Below are 16,371 nucleotides of genomic sequence, written 5' to 3'. Positions count from 1 at the left end.
TTAAACATGGACAATTTCTGTAACACTCGGTAACACGTGCCAATGAAGTCTACATGGAGGGGAAGAAGCCACAACGTACAGTGACAAACAACACACGTGTGATGCATTTTGCTCGTCGCGTTCAGGCTTTACTGAACCAAAACAAAAACCAGAAAGAATCTCCATTTCCATATAGAGAGGTAGAGGGAGAGGGGGAGGCGGAGAGAGAATCTCTCCAGTTTCTTCCAATAGAAATGCGGTCAATACCGTTGGGATTCTCAGTATCTCCAACATCCATAAACAACCACCTTAATTTCAATCTCAAGAAACAAAAACAACAACGACAACAACAAAATCAGTATTTTTTTACTTCTTCTTCAACAAGGGTTTCTCGAAATGAACTCGCTCTCTCTTCTCTCCCCAAATCAGGTAAAATCTCTTACCCTTTTAAGCTTTTCTTTCATTTCTTGCTGGATTCGAAGTTACTGTGGATTATCTTTTGTTGGTTATCATTCCTTTTTGTGTTTTATATTTATGCTTTACCGTGTTGTTGTTTCAACAGTTGACCTGTAATCAATATTTTGTTGACTAACTGGTTGTTATGATCCCTGATCTATTTGTAATTCTGATTGATTTCAATTCTTGATATATTTTGACTTGATATAATCTAGCTATCAGAATTGATAAAAACTGTAGTTAATTGTGAGACTTCCAATATATTATTACAACTGATGGTGTTAGCTAATCTAGATAGTAAAATCACAGATAACAAACGATCTAGGATTGAATCCTGCTTTAATTTGAGATGGGAGGGGCAAAGCAAGGGAAGGCTATCCTCCCATGGGTAGCGTAGCCAATGGCTTGCTGGGCTTCTCTGTGAATAAAAAATTATTTAACAACTTTATGAAAACAAGACCCCTTCTTTTGTGCTAGTATGTGCTAGTAAGACTGCTTGTCAAAAAAAATCGTCAGAATATGGTATCTTTTATCATCTGCTTGCGTAGAATCTGTTCCCTAAAGTTCATTTGGACGATTCTGGTCATTGAGTGTAGGACTATGCAGAGCAAGTCAAGTGGCTGAATTTTATCCTACTGTATCTCCGGAGATAGTTGTAAGGGAAGCGCGGTTGGAGGATTGTTGGGAAGTGGCTGAGACTCACTGCAGTTCCTTCTTTCCTGAATATTCCTTCCCTCTAGATTTTGTGCTGAGGGTTGACAGGCTGGCAGCCATGCTATCAGGATTCAGTATACCAAATGGCTGCAGAAGAACCTGTCTGGTTGCTGTCATAGGTAGCTCAGTTGATCAAACTTTCTATATTGGAATTGAAGATTTCAAAATTGGAGGTTTTGATGGGAAGTTCAGTCTCAATCGAGGCTATGTTACTGGGATATTGACTGTGGACACTGTTGCCGACTTTCTTCCAAGGAAAGGCCCACTCAGGCAGAGAAGGTGAGTTTTTTGCTCTTACCAAATGGCACAGCTGTTTTGTTGTCCTAGCTATTCAAAGAGAATTAACTGCTGAAAACTTGCTGTCCACCGTCTCTATGTTTGGTGGACCGAGAGTTTTTTGAGAAATACTTTTCAGACAATCTTTGCTGATCGTTCCGTGTTCATGCTGAAACAAGGAATCATAAGCAAAGACAACCCTAATACAAATGATCTGATGAGCATTATTTATATCCACTTAGTTTCTTTTACTTGCTTCTTTTGCCTATAGATTACTTCAGTTGCATTATGCAAATAGTTTCTTAAATTTCATGCCTACAAATGTGACATGCATGCTTCTGCCACAGGACTGGGATTGCATATATATCCAATGTTGCTGTTCGGGAGAGATTTCGTCGGAAGGGGATAGCTAAAAGACTAATAGCGAAGGCAGAGGCTCAAGCTAGGAGCTGGGGCTGCCGTTCCATTGCGTTGCACTGTGATTTGAATAATCCTGGAGCTACAAAACTGTATAAAGGGCAGGGTTTCAAATGTATTAAGGTACCAGAAGGTGCAAGCTGGCCCCAGCCTAAGACCTCACCAGATATCAAATTCAACTTCATGATGAAGCTTCTAAACACCCCAATCACCACATAGAATTTTTAGGAGCACACGAAGAATTGATAAGGTAAATCGTGTAGGAAAAATTGGAAGTAGGATAATTGAACCGCCTCGTATAATCTTGTATATGTGCTGGATCTTAAAGGGATTTCAAGGATCTCATAGTGCTGTATTTATGATGCCTGCAATGTCTACCGTGTGCCCGTTTGTGTGATAGATGGCCTTTTTGTAAAGCTTTTGGAACTATTTCAGAAAACATGATTCACTTTGCCTGGCACTTTGTCGCCTCCTAACTCAAATCTGCTGCTTGTTTTTCTAGCTGCTGTCCCTTCCTCAATTCAATCATAATTTTTGCTTGCCCGATTAACGATTTACTTTATTAACTCTTTTTTGGGGCCCTCGAAACTATACAGAAGCCAATATTAACGCAATTGAGGAACAGGATAGGAATTCAAATAGCATGTTCAACCAAAGACTGCAATTTATTATTATGGACAAAAGGCTTGTCACTCAATATTTTATTAATATCTCATCAAAATCCGATTTAACGAGAAAGACTCCGAAGCACCCGGTGTTTTGCATCTCCGCAGATAACCCACTCTGAAGGGATGCCGACTTCAACAAAAAGTCTTGCACATGGAAACTGAAAGGCTGCAACTCGAAACTCAACTAATTATGTTTGGATAAACTTATCCAAGGCAGACGTATCCAATGCATGGAATTCCTTGACAGCAGAAGACACAGCGAGTCCAAGTTTCACAGCATCTTCATGGCTAGTTGCCTGAAGCGCAGTTACTTTTAGTTGCTATATATAGAGAGATAACAGTTGCAGTTGATGCAGAAAATGAAAGAATGTTTTCTACCTCGATGTTAAGGGGAAGAACGGGATCATGAAGTGAGAGTCTAAGAAGGAACCACCCACCAAAACCAGAAGCTCGAACCTGTTTAAGAAAGGGAAAGGGGAATAAGGACAGGAGAGAATTTATCGTGATGCCTTGAGAGCATGACACTTGATGTCAAATCACTAGTCACAGGCACTTCAATACATCCTACATGATTTTGATCTGTGTCAAACTCACCCCTTCATAGTTAACAGGAGCTTTCTGAAGCTTTGGATCCGACTCTATATGATTCTCCAAAAGTTGCAGCACTGCCTCTCCATATTCTCGGAAAGATCTGGAAGTTCTAAGTGATCAGTTACACCACAGCAAAATAATATAGAAATGTGACAAGCCATGCAGAAAACCGTACCCTCCTTTAAGATCTGGATGGTTCTGATCGATTTTCAATCTCAATTCCACAGCTACTCCTGGTTCCTGCAGACCCTCTACCAGATCAGTCAAAACTTTGCTGCCACCAGCAATTCCAGAAGCTATAGCTGAAGCCAGTTTATTTAAAACTTTAACCTGCATGGATAAACAGAAAACGGCAAAGATGAAAGTTAAGCAATAAATTGACAATACAATAAGCCAAACAAGCTTAACCTTGCTCTGTTTCATATAAAGCCTACCATGAGGTATGCTCCATCATCAAGCCAGTGGTTTTCTCTCAGAGCTCCGTGGCCACTGGTTTCAATGGCCAGATGTGATTCCTCACCAACAGAGTTCTGCGAGCAATGTGAACACATTTGTTTGAGAATTTATAAAGCAAGAAGATCATCCAAATTGTTATATAATGGCACTGAGACTATCTAAATACCAAAGGCAGAACAAGACATGCTGTTGAAAGTTGTTATACTAAAATCGACATGAAGAAATTTATTGAACTCTAGCTCACTGAAGACAAGATCCTATAAACCTGTTCAAAACGATATGATATGGACCATATACAATAGACGATGAAGATCTAACAAAGATTTTAGCATTTCAAACAAAAAGCAAATCAGAAACACCCTGAACAAATTCAGTCACCATTAGTAAGGTTATCATTCAATAACAATTTCCTCAAGGAAACTACTTTCATACTGATTTGCATACAACCTTCAGAAACACCAACATCATATTCCGTGTGGTTTGAAACTCCATCCAGCCAGTACTATAACGTTATCATCTTTACCAGTCCAACAATCAAGACTGCATACCCAAAATTTCCCTATTTGGTTTATTTCTTCATTAAACTGTCCCAAAAATTACCAAGTAAAAAATTTGGCATCTCAACTTACCAGACGAACAGCCTCATCAATGACATTTTTATAGCCTCTTTTGAACCGATGGTGCTTCCCCCCTAAAAAGGACTGCAGTTATAAGCATATTCATGTACAGAGAATAAACAATGTGTCATTTTAGTTTTCTGCATACCGAGTTTCTTTTCGATAAATGTTGTCAGGCCATCTGAAGTCACACTGTCTGTAACAATGGTTGTTCCCGGATGCTAAATGGAAAACACAAAGGGCCAAATTGATAATGAATTTGGCGGGGAAAAGAGAAATGGACACAAGTTGTATATGAAAACAGTAGCACTTGAGACAAATCAAGTATGAAGCTCTTACTTCCTCTAGAACAATGGCAGACATCAAGGCAATCAGACGATTCCGGTTGAACTCACGACCAATGGAATCAACAGCAGCAGATCTACAGGAAATGATTTTACATTGAAAAAAGAGCTGATACATGAATGTGCTATATGATTGGACAGATTGAGATGATTAAAATACCTGTCAACATCAGTATCAAATATGATCCCCAAATCAGCCTTGTTCTCAAGGACTGCCTGGGTGATAGCCTTCATTGCTGTCTTGTCCTCTGGATTGGGAATATGATTTGGAAACATACCTGTTTTGAAAAGTCATTTTAGTATTACTACATAAAGAATTTGCATATCAATAGCCATAAAAAATTTCGGACATCAACATTACCATCTGGTTCCAAAAACTGACTGCCAGAGGTGATAGCTCCTAGAGGCTGAAGAACTTTTTCCTGGAAAACCATCTGAAATGTTAGCATATTTGACGACAAGGTGATGAAAAGGTTGAATAATGGAAATGGAAGGAAGTTCTTTAACAAAGTAACTGCATATATGTTGTGGATTGTGTTGCCACAGTCTGGACTATGAAGATTCAAGACACTTGGTTAAATGCCGACGATAACAGAGGCAGTAGTGTTCAGAAAGTTAATTACTGGGAAGCACTAAATGTACATCAAGTATAGATTTTGTAACAAATGAGAACACTAAAATTTTATACGAACAGAAGAAAGCTAAATAAATCACAATATGACTTACAGCAAAAAATCCTCCTGCTCCATTTCCAGCATCAACAACAATATGGAATCCCTCCAATGGCTTCTCTAAAAGTTTAACAATTTCCAATCAACAATTAGCAAATGGGATCACACCACCTTAACAGGCAATTGGAAAAAAATAAATTAAACAAGTACCAGTAACAATGAAGTAGAAATCTCATGCAAAACATCTCCAAGAAAATGCAAAATATTTTCTTAAAAAAAAGACTATAAGGGAAAAACCCAGTGGTTAAACTTGGGATTTTTAGTCGTGTTCAAATCCTGAAATGAGTTGGGGTTTAGAGAAAGCAAGAGGATCACTGCCTAGCATGTGGACCAAGGTCCAGAGAGTCTCCTAATGAAGCAAAACAGAAATATTTGATGACCGTAGCATTCCCAAATTTACCAATTTGTGTTTCACACCATGGGTAACAGAATTTAATCCTGGAATATGGTTTTGTAACTGTTTCAGAACATTTACCTATATTTTCTGCAGCTTTGCGGACTGCCTTCACAAGATCAGATGTATACACAGTCATGTAATCAAGTCTTTTTATGGATTCAGAAGCTTTCCGTTTTGACTTCATTAAACCTTGATCTGTGAAGCTCTTATAAATGTCTGCAGCACGCTCTAGAATGATTTTGATATCAGCCTTCCCAAGCCCACCAGCATTTGTGAAGAATTTGAACCCATTTCTGTTGTAAGGAAGATGACTAGCTATTTGCAAAATAACATCAACCAAAAATTTGATCAGGTGAAAGATAGTCAGAAAGTCTATTAACATGATCCAAAGTAAAGCAAGGTTTGCACAAAAGTTCAAGCAACAAAAATGGCAACATTACAAGGGCCATTTCCAAATCCCACAATTATAATAGGCCAACTTAATCTAACAGAAAATCAACCAGTTACCTGTAATCATTATAGCCCCATCAACAGGACATAAAAAAGCCTCATCTTCAGTTAGTGTGCTATTAAACATTGCAGGGGTAGATGCCAGTCTGCAAAAGGTAAGATGCTACAAAAGTTGAGAGTAAATCATGAAGTCTTCAGTTAGTGTGCTATTAAACATTCCAGGGGTAGATGCCAGTCTGCAAAACGTAAGATGCTACAAAAGTTGAGAATAAATCATGAAGGAACAATGGTTAAACCATGTCTTAGCCACCGCTAAGATCCATCATAATCTTCCTAGAGGAGGAAAAAGCCATATAAGCTGTCTTCCCTGAAAAGGCCATCACAAGATCCAGCCAAAGAGATTTTTGGCCCAATATCATTGAGCTTGGAATATCAAAGAGAAGGCCATGAACAGTAAGATGAAAACAATTGCTAGAAAATCAAATAAGATGGGAAATCATAAACCCACCCATATTGAACAACATCCAGGCCTGCACCAGCAATACCTTGAGAAACTGCATCCTGCAAGTTAAACCATTAAATTTCAGCAATTTATATTAGTAGATGTGGATATTCCATGAAATAATAGCTCTAACACTGCATGGTAGATGTATTCAGAGTAACACTCTTTCAAAAAGATTATATTTTTTGCTGTTTGAATGGCATTTTTAGCATAGGTAAAATTAGCAACTACTATTATTCACAGATGGAAAAAAAAGAGAGAGAATTTACAGTGAAAAGTATAAACAACTAAACATCAATTGCATAACCTAAACAAAGTAACTTGATGAATCCAGTCAGAAGAAAGCATCTTCCTCTTTGTTGGACCTAATTTCTTCATAAGAGGGAGTTGATGGTTCAGAGCAGAACTCTACAAGCATGTTTCATGAATGCCAATAACACAAGCATCATATGAGCTTAAAAAAGAACCATAGAACAGTTGACCAATCAGGATGGAAGAGAAGAAAAGACTTCAAAATTGTTTGTAAATGGTTCCAAATAGCCAGTAGATCAATGCACAAGAGGAAAAACAATAACTACCTGCAACACCTGTGCAGATATGCGGGAATCATGGCCAACAGACACTCTCAAAGGTTTGGATGCATCAGCCCTCTTCATTTCCAGTAACCACGCGGAAAAGGCTGCTGCTATTGCTTCTGTAACTGGTTCAGTGAGGGTAACAGGTTCTCCCTCAACGCCAGCAACAGCCACACCTCGAATATCACTATGTTCACATTATGAGATAATACAAGCACAAGCTCCAAGTTCAACCACTTCCAATTAACACTAACGTTAGCTTGGTTCCAACTTCCAAGCATGAAGCATAAATAATACTTTTAAAACCCGGACAGTAAATAAACAATTTCCACCAAATAATTCTAAAATTATGCCTTTAACCACAGAAAATCCTCACCTTCCATTCTGAAGCTTCATAAAATCCACCTTCTCCAGATATGGCACCGCAGTCGTCGACGGAGCAGCTGCAAGAAAGACCAAAAGCAGGGAATGTGTAAAAATTATTGCAAACTCACAGTAACAAATCAGAGTTATAGTGCAACAGCATCTGTTTCCATCACAAACAGGAAAAACAAAAGCATGTTGTTTACATACACAGAACACGATCAAAAGACACAAGAATTTTCATGCAATGATCAATCTGGGAAAATGAGAGTCTACAACAGAGCAGTACAGACCATTGCAGTAAATATTTCGACGGTTAACGAAACCACAGTGGTATTTTGGTAATAACTTTTTCCCTCCGTGGAAGGAAAGGAAGTTGCGGTGGTTATAAGGGGCCGCCGCAGAACAACAGTCCCTTTGGTTGTATTGATTTGTCGTCAACACCCTATTCTTTGCTAAAATTACATTTTCAACAATCTTCTCGCACACTGCTGCACTCACAACCACAATTCCAAAAAATAAAAATCGATTCAGCAAAGTTAGAGAGGTTGGTGGTCACTGTGCTTATAGAGTGAAATCAGGTTGTAGAATTCGATTCAGTTTCTATGATTGCTTGAATTTGATTACTGCGAGGGAAATGAGAAGTGGGATTCAATTCTACTTACCTGCCATTTTCTTTGACGGTTACTGGCGGTGATGCTGATTTTGGTTGTTGGGAGTCTAAAGACAGAGAGAGAGAGAGAGGATGGGTGACGGAGAAATTGATGAAAATGGAACGTTAATAGTAATAATAATTTAAAAAAAAAAAAAAACACAAGTTAGATGCTATGGATTTATTCCTTTTTTTTTCTTAACACCGCGAAGGATGCTATGGTGAATGATGTCGCGTGCTTATACTTTTACCGTTTTACGTTGGGTTGTGATTAAAAAATAGATTTTAAAAAGAATGTTTTTAATTATTCTTTTTAATATAAAAGAGATGAGTTTTTATATGCAAAATAAATAAAAATTATGTTTTTATAAATAAAAAATATATTATTTTAGTTTTTTATAAAAATAAAATTGAAAATATAATTATATGTATGGTTATGTAAAAAACAACATACATGGTTTAACTAACTAGATAATTTTTCTCAATAATCAATTAAAAATAAAATGAAACACAATATCAAACTATTTCTTGTGACTAGGTGTTTTGGTTAAAATTATATTTAAATAAATTTTAAAAATATGTTTTATATATATATATAAAAAAAAAAAAACTTTTCTCATATATGCACAGAATAATCAGTTCTTGAAGCTCAAATATAAGATTTTAACTCGAGTTGTAAATTTTATAGTTTTATCCATGCAAAAAACATGAGGAATATAAAACTGAAATGTATTAAGATATTGTGGGAGAGTGATGTAGTTTTGTTTTTGGATGTATTTTATTTTTTTAAAAAAAATTAATTTTTAATATTATTATATCAAAATTATTAGAAAACACTATATATATATATATATATATATATATATAAAATAAAAAAGGGTTGTTGAAAAATAAAAAAGTATTACTTAATTTGGATATCACGTATTCTTTCATTTACATTTTTAATAATTTTTTACTTTCATGCACTTTTATATTTATATATAATATTTTTTCACATGTCATTTTATTATTTTCTAGACAAAATATCCATTGGATCAACAAAAGAAAATTGGCTAGAACATTAGAAGGGAAGATTGCCTGTATGGCATCATGTGCTTTCGTCCCGTGTAGTATGAAGACGACGTCAGGGATACATATAATTATTAACATTCCTCGTCCTTTAAATGTTTTCGTTGATTTTTGAGCCACCCAGGATTCCTCGGCAATGTTTTTGAAAAATCACCTCATGGAGAAGAACCGTGTATAGATGGAGAAGGGTAAACCGGCAAAGGAAGGGGTGTGGAGAAAAGGTGGTTATTTGACGAAAAGGAAAATGCAGGTTAAAAACTTAAATCATTATTGTTTGTTTTTATTTATATAATTCTTTAATATATATTTTTTAAATTAAAATTTGATGGATATGAAATTTGTATAAGTTTATACTATCTTATATTTATTTTTTATTAAATAAAATAAAAGGAATATGATTCAAACTCGTAATCGTTTAATTAATAAGATTCTGATACAATATCAAGTAAATATCTTAACTTCATAACTTGAGTTATTATATGAAATTTTAGGATATGATTTATATAATTTCTTAGCACATATTATGTGTATATAATTAACTATTTCACCGAAAATATAGATTATCATGATTAAAAAATAGCTTAATTTTTTAATAAAATAATAAATTAATGTTTCTAGATGATTTTAATAAAAAAAAACTGATATAAAAAATATTTTGAATATAAAATTTAAAACTAGAACAATAAACTATTTTAAATACACTAAAAAAATGTTTAGAAGTTCGATCAAAACTATACATTCAAACACATTGTTACTAAAAGATCCAACTAGCAACTACATAAAGTATTTGTGTTTATGGATACAGGGGGTTGGGTTTTGATATATAATTGTATCCCATCTAATTTTTGATATTTCATAAAATATAAATTCAACTCAATCACTCTTTTTTAATCATAGTGGATTTGATATATCAAGCTTGGCTAAATTTTTTTTTTAGTTATTACAGAGATTCACAAATTAGATGCAGAGACATCATGAAAACCATCATAATTTTCATATAAAAACAAAACAGTATAAAAATTATAATCAAACTCTTTATCATCAGACCATCAAATCACAGTACGATACAAAGGCAAATAAAAGATTATAAAGTGTTTTATAGATTTGTAACTCTAATATGAAAATAAAAGTTTAATATGAATTATTGAAAATTTCATTTTTTTTCTCATTATTTCTTGATTACACTGCTTATCAAACAAAAAAATTAGAATTGTAAAATATATTATTATTTCATCGAATCAAACTTCAAATGAGCAGCGAGAAATAAAAAAAGATTAAAAAACAAGAAGTGGTCGTGAATGTGAAAGCAAAAGAAAAAAACACAAAGAGAAAAGAAAAAATATTATTTATATGAAGAACTCAAATTATTTTATTTAGCTACATGTGTTAGGTTAGGTTAGGTTAGGTTGAGTGAATTTTTAAAAATCTAAACTCACACTTACTCATAATATCTATTTTATTAATTATCTTAATCTACTATCATATATAATATTTATATTATCCGATTTTTACTCGTTGGATGTAGTTAGGTAATGTAAACATTACGTATAAAGCTTGAACACCCCTGGCGCCCACCAATCTGACCAGACACCCTATAATTAAAGACTGTAAAAATATCGCAATAAACGACATCGCTTTCGAGTCAACGCGGAAATCAGCCCAGGCCCCAAGCCGGCTATTGAAATTCCCAACAAATACAAAATCAAACACGCCAAGCATTCCCTTCCATTCAGTTTCGTTTTGTTATCGCTCCAATTGAAGAGAAGTCCTTTCTGTCTAGGGTTTGGGTTTGACAATCATTTCTTTGAAGATGTTGGAGGTGGTGTTGAACGATCGTTTGGGAAAGAAAGTGAGAGTGAAGTGCAACGACGACGACACGATCGGCGACCTCAAGAAGCTCGTGGCTGCACAGACCGGTACCCGAGCTGAGAAGATCCGGATCCAGAAGTGGTACAACATCTATAAAGACCATATTACCCTCAAGGATTACGAGATTCATGATGGCATGGGCCTCGAGCTCTACTACAACTAGAACAAACATGTAATCTCCTCCTTTCTTATAATCGAGTTTTTATGCTGTTTCTAGGGATTTGATTTTGAATTTATTTTGCGGGATTTTTTTATCATGATTATGTGCTGGGGTTGAATTATAATGAAATTGACTCTGTTTTGTATATTTGTTTTCCGGGTGAATTTTAATTAGTCTAATTGTTGGAGTTGATCATAGGTTAATTGTCTTCAATGTTAATCTAGAAGCGAAATTTGTTGACGAATTACTTCGTTGGCTAGCTGTTAATATGCTATAGTAAATATAGTGGATATTGTTCATCAGGAAGGTTTTGTTGATTTCGTTCTAGAGAAAAAACTAGGCGATGAAGCACTTGGTTTTATATATAAATGGTAAACTAAAATATGTCTCGGTGAAATAAATGTTTAAAACAACTTGGTTCACATTTATTTGATTTACTGTATGCTATTATCTTGTGCTAATGAGGCTCTAGTCTTTATCTTGCTTTCCTTTTAGGCTAATTGAAGTTGATAGCTTTGTGGTGAATTTGTTTGGCGGCAATATCGCTTTCCATTCTTTTCTGAAATCGATATATATATACTGGGATAGTGGGCTGATTTTGGTTTTCATCTCACAAGATAAATTTTACTTCACTTATTTTATTATGTTTTTTGTGTCATAATTCATGGTGCTATTTGATGGACGATGACTGCATTAGAGGAATATAGTCAATATGGTTAAGATGCATTTGTTATCATTTCTTTTGATAAATTTGTTGCTTACTAGTTGAGAGAAAAGTGACAAGGAAATTTACTGCCATTTTTTTTTACTTTTCCTCACTGATCCAGGAATTCCAGTGCAGTATTGCAAGGCATTGTAGAAGATGAAGCTGCCTCTTCTTTGCTAGTAATTTCCTACTCTTTGCAACTAGCCTGATGCTTTGTAATTGATGCACATATAGTTTTATGAAATATGTAATGACTGCCATGACTAGATTTGGTTATAATATGTTAACTTGCAGTGTGTTGTTCTGTTTGGTACAAGTGTTTCAATTGTCTGTGAATTGGTTGTTTTATAACCGGGACTCTTAGGGTTTCAATAGGATGAAAAACTGGTTGATTAGACAACTAACTAGGTGTTTATTTCGCTGATGGCATATGTATGCTTCATGCCTTGATCTTTTCATTTTCCATTAAGACATTATGAGAATGAAATTACTGCATGTAAACACGCTCCATGAACTATTTTATGTATTAGGACTACTCAGAAGGCTTTCTTCCCAGGAATCGATAGTGTTTTGAAATTGAGGGAGATTGTCGCATTTTGTAGTCTTTTTTCTGAGGTTTGAATCATCATGTGGGTTTGTGGTTTAAAGCAATGCTTTTCAACAATCATCAAAAACATATTAATTTAAAGCAAAAAAAAAAAAAATCAAATTTTTTGGAAAGTGCTTTTCAACAGCAGTGCCAAACACCCTCGTTTCAATAAACAGCATGCAATATGATCTAGATGCAAGCTGGTCAATATTGCAATGAAGCTTGCACTTCCCATCCACCAGACTAACTGGGCTTTAATGCTGTTTATGAGCCGCTGATTGCTGCTATTAGCACTTGGTGCACATAGATATTCAACAGCTCCTGGTGATTCATAATGCACCCCTGATGTCCATCCGCAATGAACTTAACTTTAGAAAGACTGGCAGCCGTTTATATTTGATGTGCCATGAAGGAAATGGAAATACATGATCTTTCCACGGATACTGAGTGCAAGGGGTGTCTTTCAAATCTATAGGTTTGGTCACTGGATCTGGACGTGATGAGTTGAGTGATTAAGAACTAAAGTGTACACAGTTCATCCTGGAGGCTGTTAGCTGGAATGAACCAGCAGAGCAGTAGTAGCCTGTGACCTGTAACTGCTGTGCGCGTTCTTTATAGTTATTTTCCTAGCATCCTCCCGCTCATGGGCGAAGGGATGTGTGTGTGTGAAGCTAAACCTAGCGTAACAGTACCCGAATTGGTTGGCTTAACCATCCTAGAAAATGAATTCCATTTGTATGGGATTGGTGATTGAGTAGTTGAAATCTCTGGTCTGGCTCAAAAGATGCAACGAAGCTTCAATCACAACTGATAACTAGTGAGGTTCGGCAAGATTTTTAGATTTTAGCTTCGAATCAGCGGCCTGATCAGGATTTTAAATATCTGACTGGTAGGTTTGTTTAGATTTTGAAAACGGAGAGAATCATGGGGAGATGAATCGATGATGCTTATACATGCACTCCCCAAACACTAAACCGCACTTCCGCTAATTATATATTCACAAATTGACCACGATACCTCCCCTCACCATCCTGGCATTTACCTCTCTCTTCTTCAGTCTCGCCTCCAGACAAGGAAACTTGCTTAAACACACACTGCACATCACACAATTTACACGAACATGTTCCGTTTTACCAGAACAAGAAGAAAACTTGGAATAATGCATCGCGAGGATTGCACAGATTACCCCGTCAACTCTCTTAATTAATTATTCAGAGAGTAAATAATTTTTTGGTTTTGCATTTTGTGCTACCTTTAGTGCATGTCTTTAGATTGGGTTGTTTAAAAAATCAAGAGGTTTTTACAAAGACGAAATTGTTAAGCTAACGATAAAGGTTTGTGGGACTTGTCACTCGTGTATTAAGAGTTGACTTGGCCCATACTTCTCTTTGTTCTGGATTTACGCTAATTTCGTTTTTGCTAATTTTACTTTTCGTTTCTTTTTCATTTGAGGCAACAATCAATTTTGAGATTTAATTTGGCAGCTTTGAATTTGAAGAATCAACGAACGCCAGATCATTGAAAACGGAACGGGACTTCAGAGAGTTAACTGAGAAGACAGGGGGGTGGAAAAGGGATCCCTAAAGGGTATGGTTGTCAATTACAATAAAATAGAGTTGAAGTGCGCTTTTAACCTTCTTTATTTGTTTTGAGAAGTACAATAATTATGGTTTAAAAAATATTTTTTTAATTTAAAAAAATTATTTTTAACATCAATACATAAAATAATATAAAAATATAAAAAATTATTAATTTAAAATAAAAATAATCTTAATTTTTTTTAAAATCACTTTCAAGACCCAATACCATACACTTCCGAGTCTTACGGAGTTCCATGTCACTCAAGACGTGATCAAGGTATAGACAGTTCTTTTACGGAGGCCTCAACCTCCGTCGTACTTGGGATTTCGATATAGAGTGGCCTCAGCCTTTGTCGCGCTTGGGCTTTCGACATGGAGACGTGCCAACTCGGTGGCCGGTGCTTTGTCAAACTCAAGCTTCTGCCCCGAGTCCCACTCCCACAGACCAGTGATATTCTTTTGTTGATGATTGATGCAATCGCCATTCTTTGGAATATCCCTCACAACCAAATTAACAACGCATAATCTCACATTTCTCTGTACTTAGTAACACCACCACCTCCTCTTCTTATAGACAAGCAGAAATTTTGGCTCTTCAAATCACTCGAAGATCATAATAGAAGAAGAGAAGCCATTGGTTACATCCTCCATGTCAATGACAAGAAAACAACAACATGAAGTATCTATTACAAGGGCCTCATCGATTGTTCCTCCGTCATCAACCGCGAAAGAGGACATTTTCGAATATCCTCAACGAGTCCTGGACATGGAAGCCATGCCACCAGAGGCTATAGAAGTCTCTGCTCGTGAGGTACACAATGCAGCCTCCTTTTTACTCTCTTTCAGGGACAGGTCCCGAAATTCTTATACCATAAAACTACCCCTCAAATTGGGTTCGCATGTCCCATGGCCTTATCTGGACTTTAAAGTTTTAACGAGGCTAGTGTGAGAATCAGCATTTTTTTCTCCGGGTATTGAAATGGGCCAAAGCCCAAAAACACAAAAAGATGCAAGAAGAATCTACGGGTCTAAAGAGCTCTTTTGGGAATACATCAAACCTTTCATTTGCTCTCCGTCCAAATCAGGTCCATACTTACCTAAATCTTGGTGCCAGCATCTAATTTGCCAGAGTCTCAAGGGCCCAATAATCATGGTCCAGGTTTATTGGGCCATCCTATTGTGCTCGCTTACGATCCTTCGGTTTTGCCCTGAACTTCCGTGTTTGTTCGGTTCCTGTACAAGAAAAAAAGAAGAAGAAAAAGTCGTAACACAAGAGATAAATACATCGTATACACTTATTAGATGAAAGGAGAAAGAAAACGCGTGTGAATGATAAGACTTTTTTTAAAAAAATATAATGCGTTTTGATCGACACACTTTCGTTATATTTCAATTGTTTTTTAGCTAAATAACATATGATTTATACATATTTCTTAAAAGACTATAAAAAACAGGTTAGTATTTCTAAGATAATTAAAAAAAAAAACAATTTAAGATATGATAACATTTCATTAAGAAATCAATCCTAGACAAATTCTATGACTTTTTATTATTTTTTAAGAAAAATATTTGACTTGCATTAATATCTAACAAATAAACTGGCCAGTGGTATCAATGATAATCACCTGTAACGTCTGAAGGGTGCTTGCATGTATGGTTTTGAGATTTGGTTGTATTTGCAACATTTTTCAATGGCTTGTCATACGGAGAAAATGACACTCAAACGTGATCAAGGCGTAGACAGATGGTTCATTTACGTAGGGCTTAATCTTTGTTGCTCTAGGGCTTTCGGTGGAGGATGAGTGGCTTCAAAGCTCGTGGCCAAGAAACAATTTGTGTTGACAAAAATGGCTTGTTTTCTTGACAGTTGTAAGTTTGACAGAGTTTAATTAAACAGTTGCTTGCTTCAATACCTCACTGCTTTAAAATAGCCTTTGTTGCTCAAAGTTTCTGTTCCACGCACATTCATGCTACAATAAAAGACAGCTCGGAGGCTTCCAATTCCCATGTCGGAAATCTGATTTCATGGAGTTGACCCCCGAGAGCCATATCAATGGAAATTCTTGGATCTCGGTCTTTAAAATAACACGAGGAAACACAGCATGGCATCAATAACATGACATATTGAAGCTAACAAGACTCGCCAGATTCAATGCTATGTTCCCTGCCACTTTTGCCTTGTACAATCATCCTTCCCCCTGGCAATTTTCA

At 35.9% G+C, this 16,371-nt stretch overlaps 3 protein-coding genes across 5 annotated transcripts; 2 read left to right on the top strand and 1 right to left on the bottom strand.

Moving 5' to 3' along the window:
• Nucleotides 1-90: 90 nt before the first annotated feature.
• LOC118052465 (GCN5-related N-acetyltransferase 4, chloroplastic) lies at nucleotides 91-2,302 on the top strand. Its single transcript, XM_035063456.2, has 3 exons — nucleotides 91-408; nucleotides 1,032-1,428; nucleotides 1,773-2,302. The coding sequence occupies exons 1-3, from the start codon at nucleotides 102-104 to the stop codon at nucleotides 2,059-2,061; spliced, it is 993 nt and encodes a 330-aa protein (XP_034919347.1). The 5' UTR covers nucleotides 91-101; the 3' UTR covers nucleotides 2,062-2,302.
• A 186-nt stretch (nucleotides 2,303-2,488) lies between these two features.
• LOC118052464 (uncharacterized) lies at nucleotides 2,489-8,346 on the bottom strand. Of its 3 annotated transcripts, none has more exons than XM_035063452.2 (18): nucleotides 8,202-8,346; nucleotides 7,830-8,027; nucleotides 7,550-7,616; nucleotides 7,177-7,360; nucleotides 6,605-6,657; nucleotides 6,154-6,242; nucleotides 5,725-5,961; nucleotides 5,245-5,309; nucleotides 4,880-4,940; nucleotides 4,679-4,796; nucleotides 4,514-4,595; nucleotides 4,323-4,395; nucleotides 4,187-4,248; nucleotides 3,536-3,631; nucleotides 3,277-3,431; nucleotides 3,105-3,201; nucleotides 2,889-2,966; nucleotides 2,489-2,806 (listed from the first exon to the last, which is right to left on the bottom strand). In XM_035063452.2, the coding sequence occupies exons 1-18, from the start codon at nucleotides 8,206-8,208 to the stop codon at nucleotides 2,699-2,701; spliced, it is 1,830 nt and encodes a 609-aa protein (XP_034919343.1). In that variant the 5' UTR covers nucleotides 8,209-8,346; the 3' UTR covers nucleotides 2,489-2,698. The 3 variants fall into 3 exon arrangements, with proteins under 3 accessions (XP_034919343.1, XP_034919344.1, XP_034919345.1); XM_035063453.2 differs by having other exon boundaries at nucleotides 7,830-8,024; nucleotides 8,202-8,329; XM_035063454.2 differs by lacking the exon at nucleotides 7,830-8,027.
• Nucleotides 8,347-10,920: 2,574 nt separating this feature from the next.
• Nucleotides 10,921-12,300, top strand: LOC118052466 (ubiquitin-like protein 5). Its single transcript, XM_035063457.2, has 2 exons — nucleotides 10,921-11,297; nucleotides 12,113-12,300. Exon 1 carries the CDS (start codon nucleotides 11,067-11,069, stop codon nucleotides 11,286-11,288), a length of 222 nt encoding a protein of 73 aa, XP_034919348.1. The 5' UTR covers nucleotides 10,921-11,066; the 3' UTR covers nucleotides 11,289-11,297; nucleotides 12,113-12,300.
• Nucleotides 12,301-16,371: the final 4,071 nt, after the last annotated feature.

This window comes from Populus alba, chromosome 8 (genome assembly GCF_005239225.2).
Source record: "Populus alba chromosome 8, ASM523922v2, whole genome shotgun sequence".
NCBI lineage: Eukaryota > Viridiplantae > Streptophyta > Magnoliopsida > Malpighiales > Salicaceae > Populus > Populus alba.
The sequence above is the reverse complement of the archived record's forward strand: the minus strand, read 5'-3'. Positions and strand labels throughout refer to the sequence as shown.

Coding starts and splice junctions, on each gene's coding strand:
- LOC118052465 (XM_035063456.2), top strand. CDS start 102: ATGCATTTTGCTCGTCGCGTTCAGGCTTTACTGAACCAAAACAAAAAC. Junction 409..1,031: donor CTCTTCTCTCCCCAAATCAG/GTAAAATCTCTT, acceptor CATTGAGTGTAG/GACTATGCAGAGCAAGTCAA. Junction 1,429..1,772: donor GGCCCACTCAGGCAGAGAAG/GTGAGTTTTTTG, acceptor CTTCTGCCACAG/GACTGGGATTGCATATATAT.
- LOC118052464 (XM_035063452.2), bottom strand. Junction 5,310..5,724: donor CAAAGCTGCAGAAAATATAG/GTAAATGTTCTG, acceptor TTAAACTTTTAG/AGAAGCCATTGGAGGGATTC. Junction 4,941..5,244: donor GAGCAGGAGGATTTTTTGCT/GTAAGTCATATT, acceptor ATGGTTTTCCAG/GAAAAAGTTCTTCAGCCTCT.
- LOC118052466 (XM_035063457.2), top strand. CDS start 11,067: ATGTTGGAGGTGGTGTTGAACGATCGTTTGGGAAAGAAAGTGAGAGTG.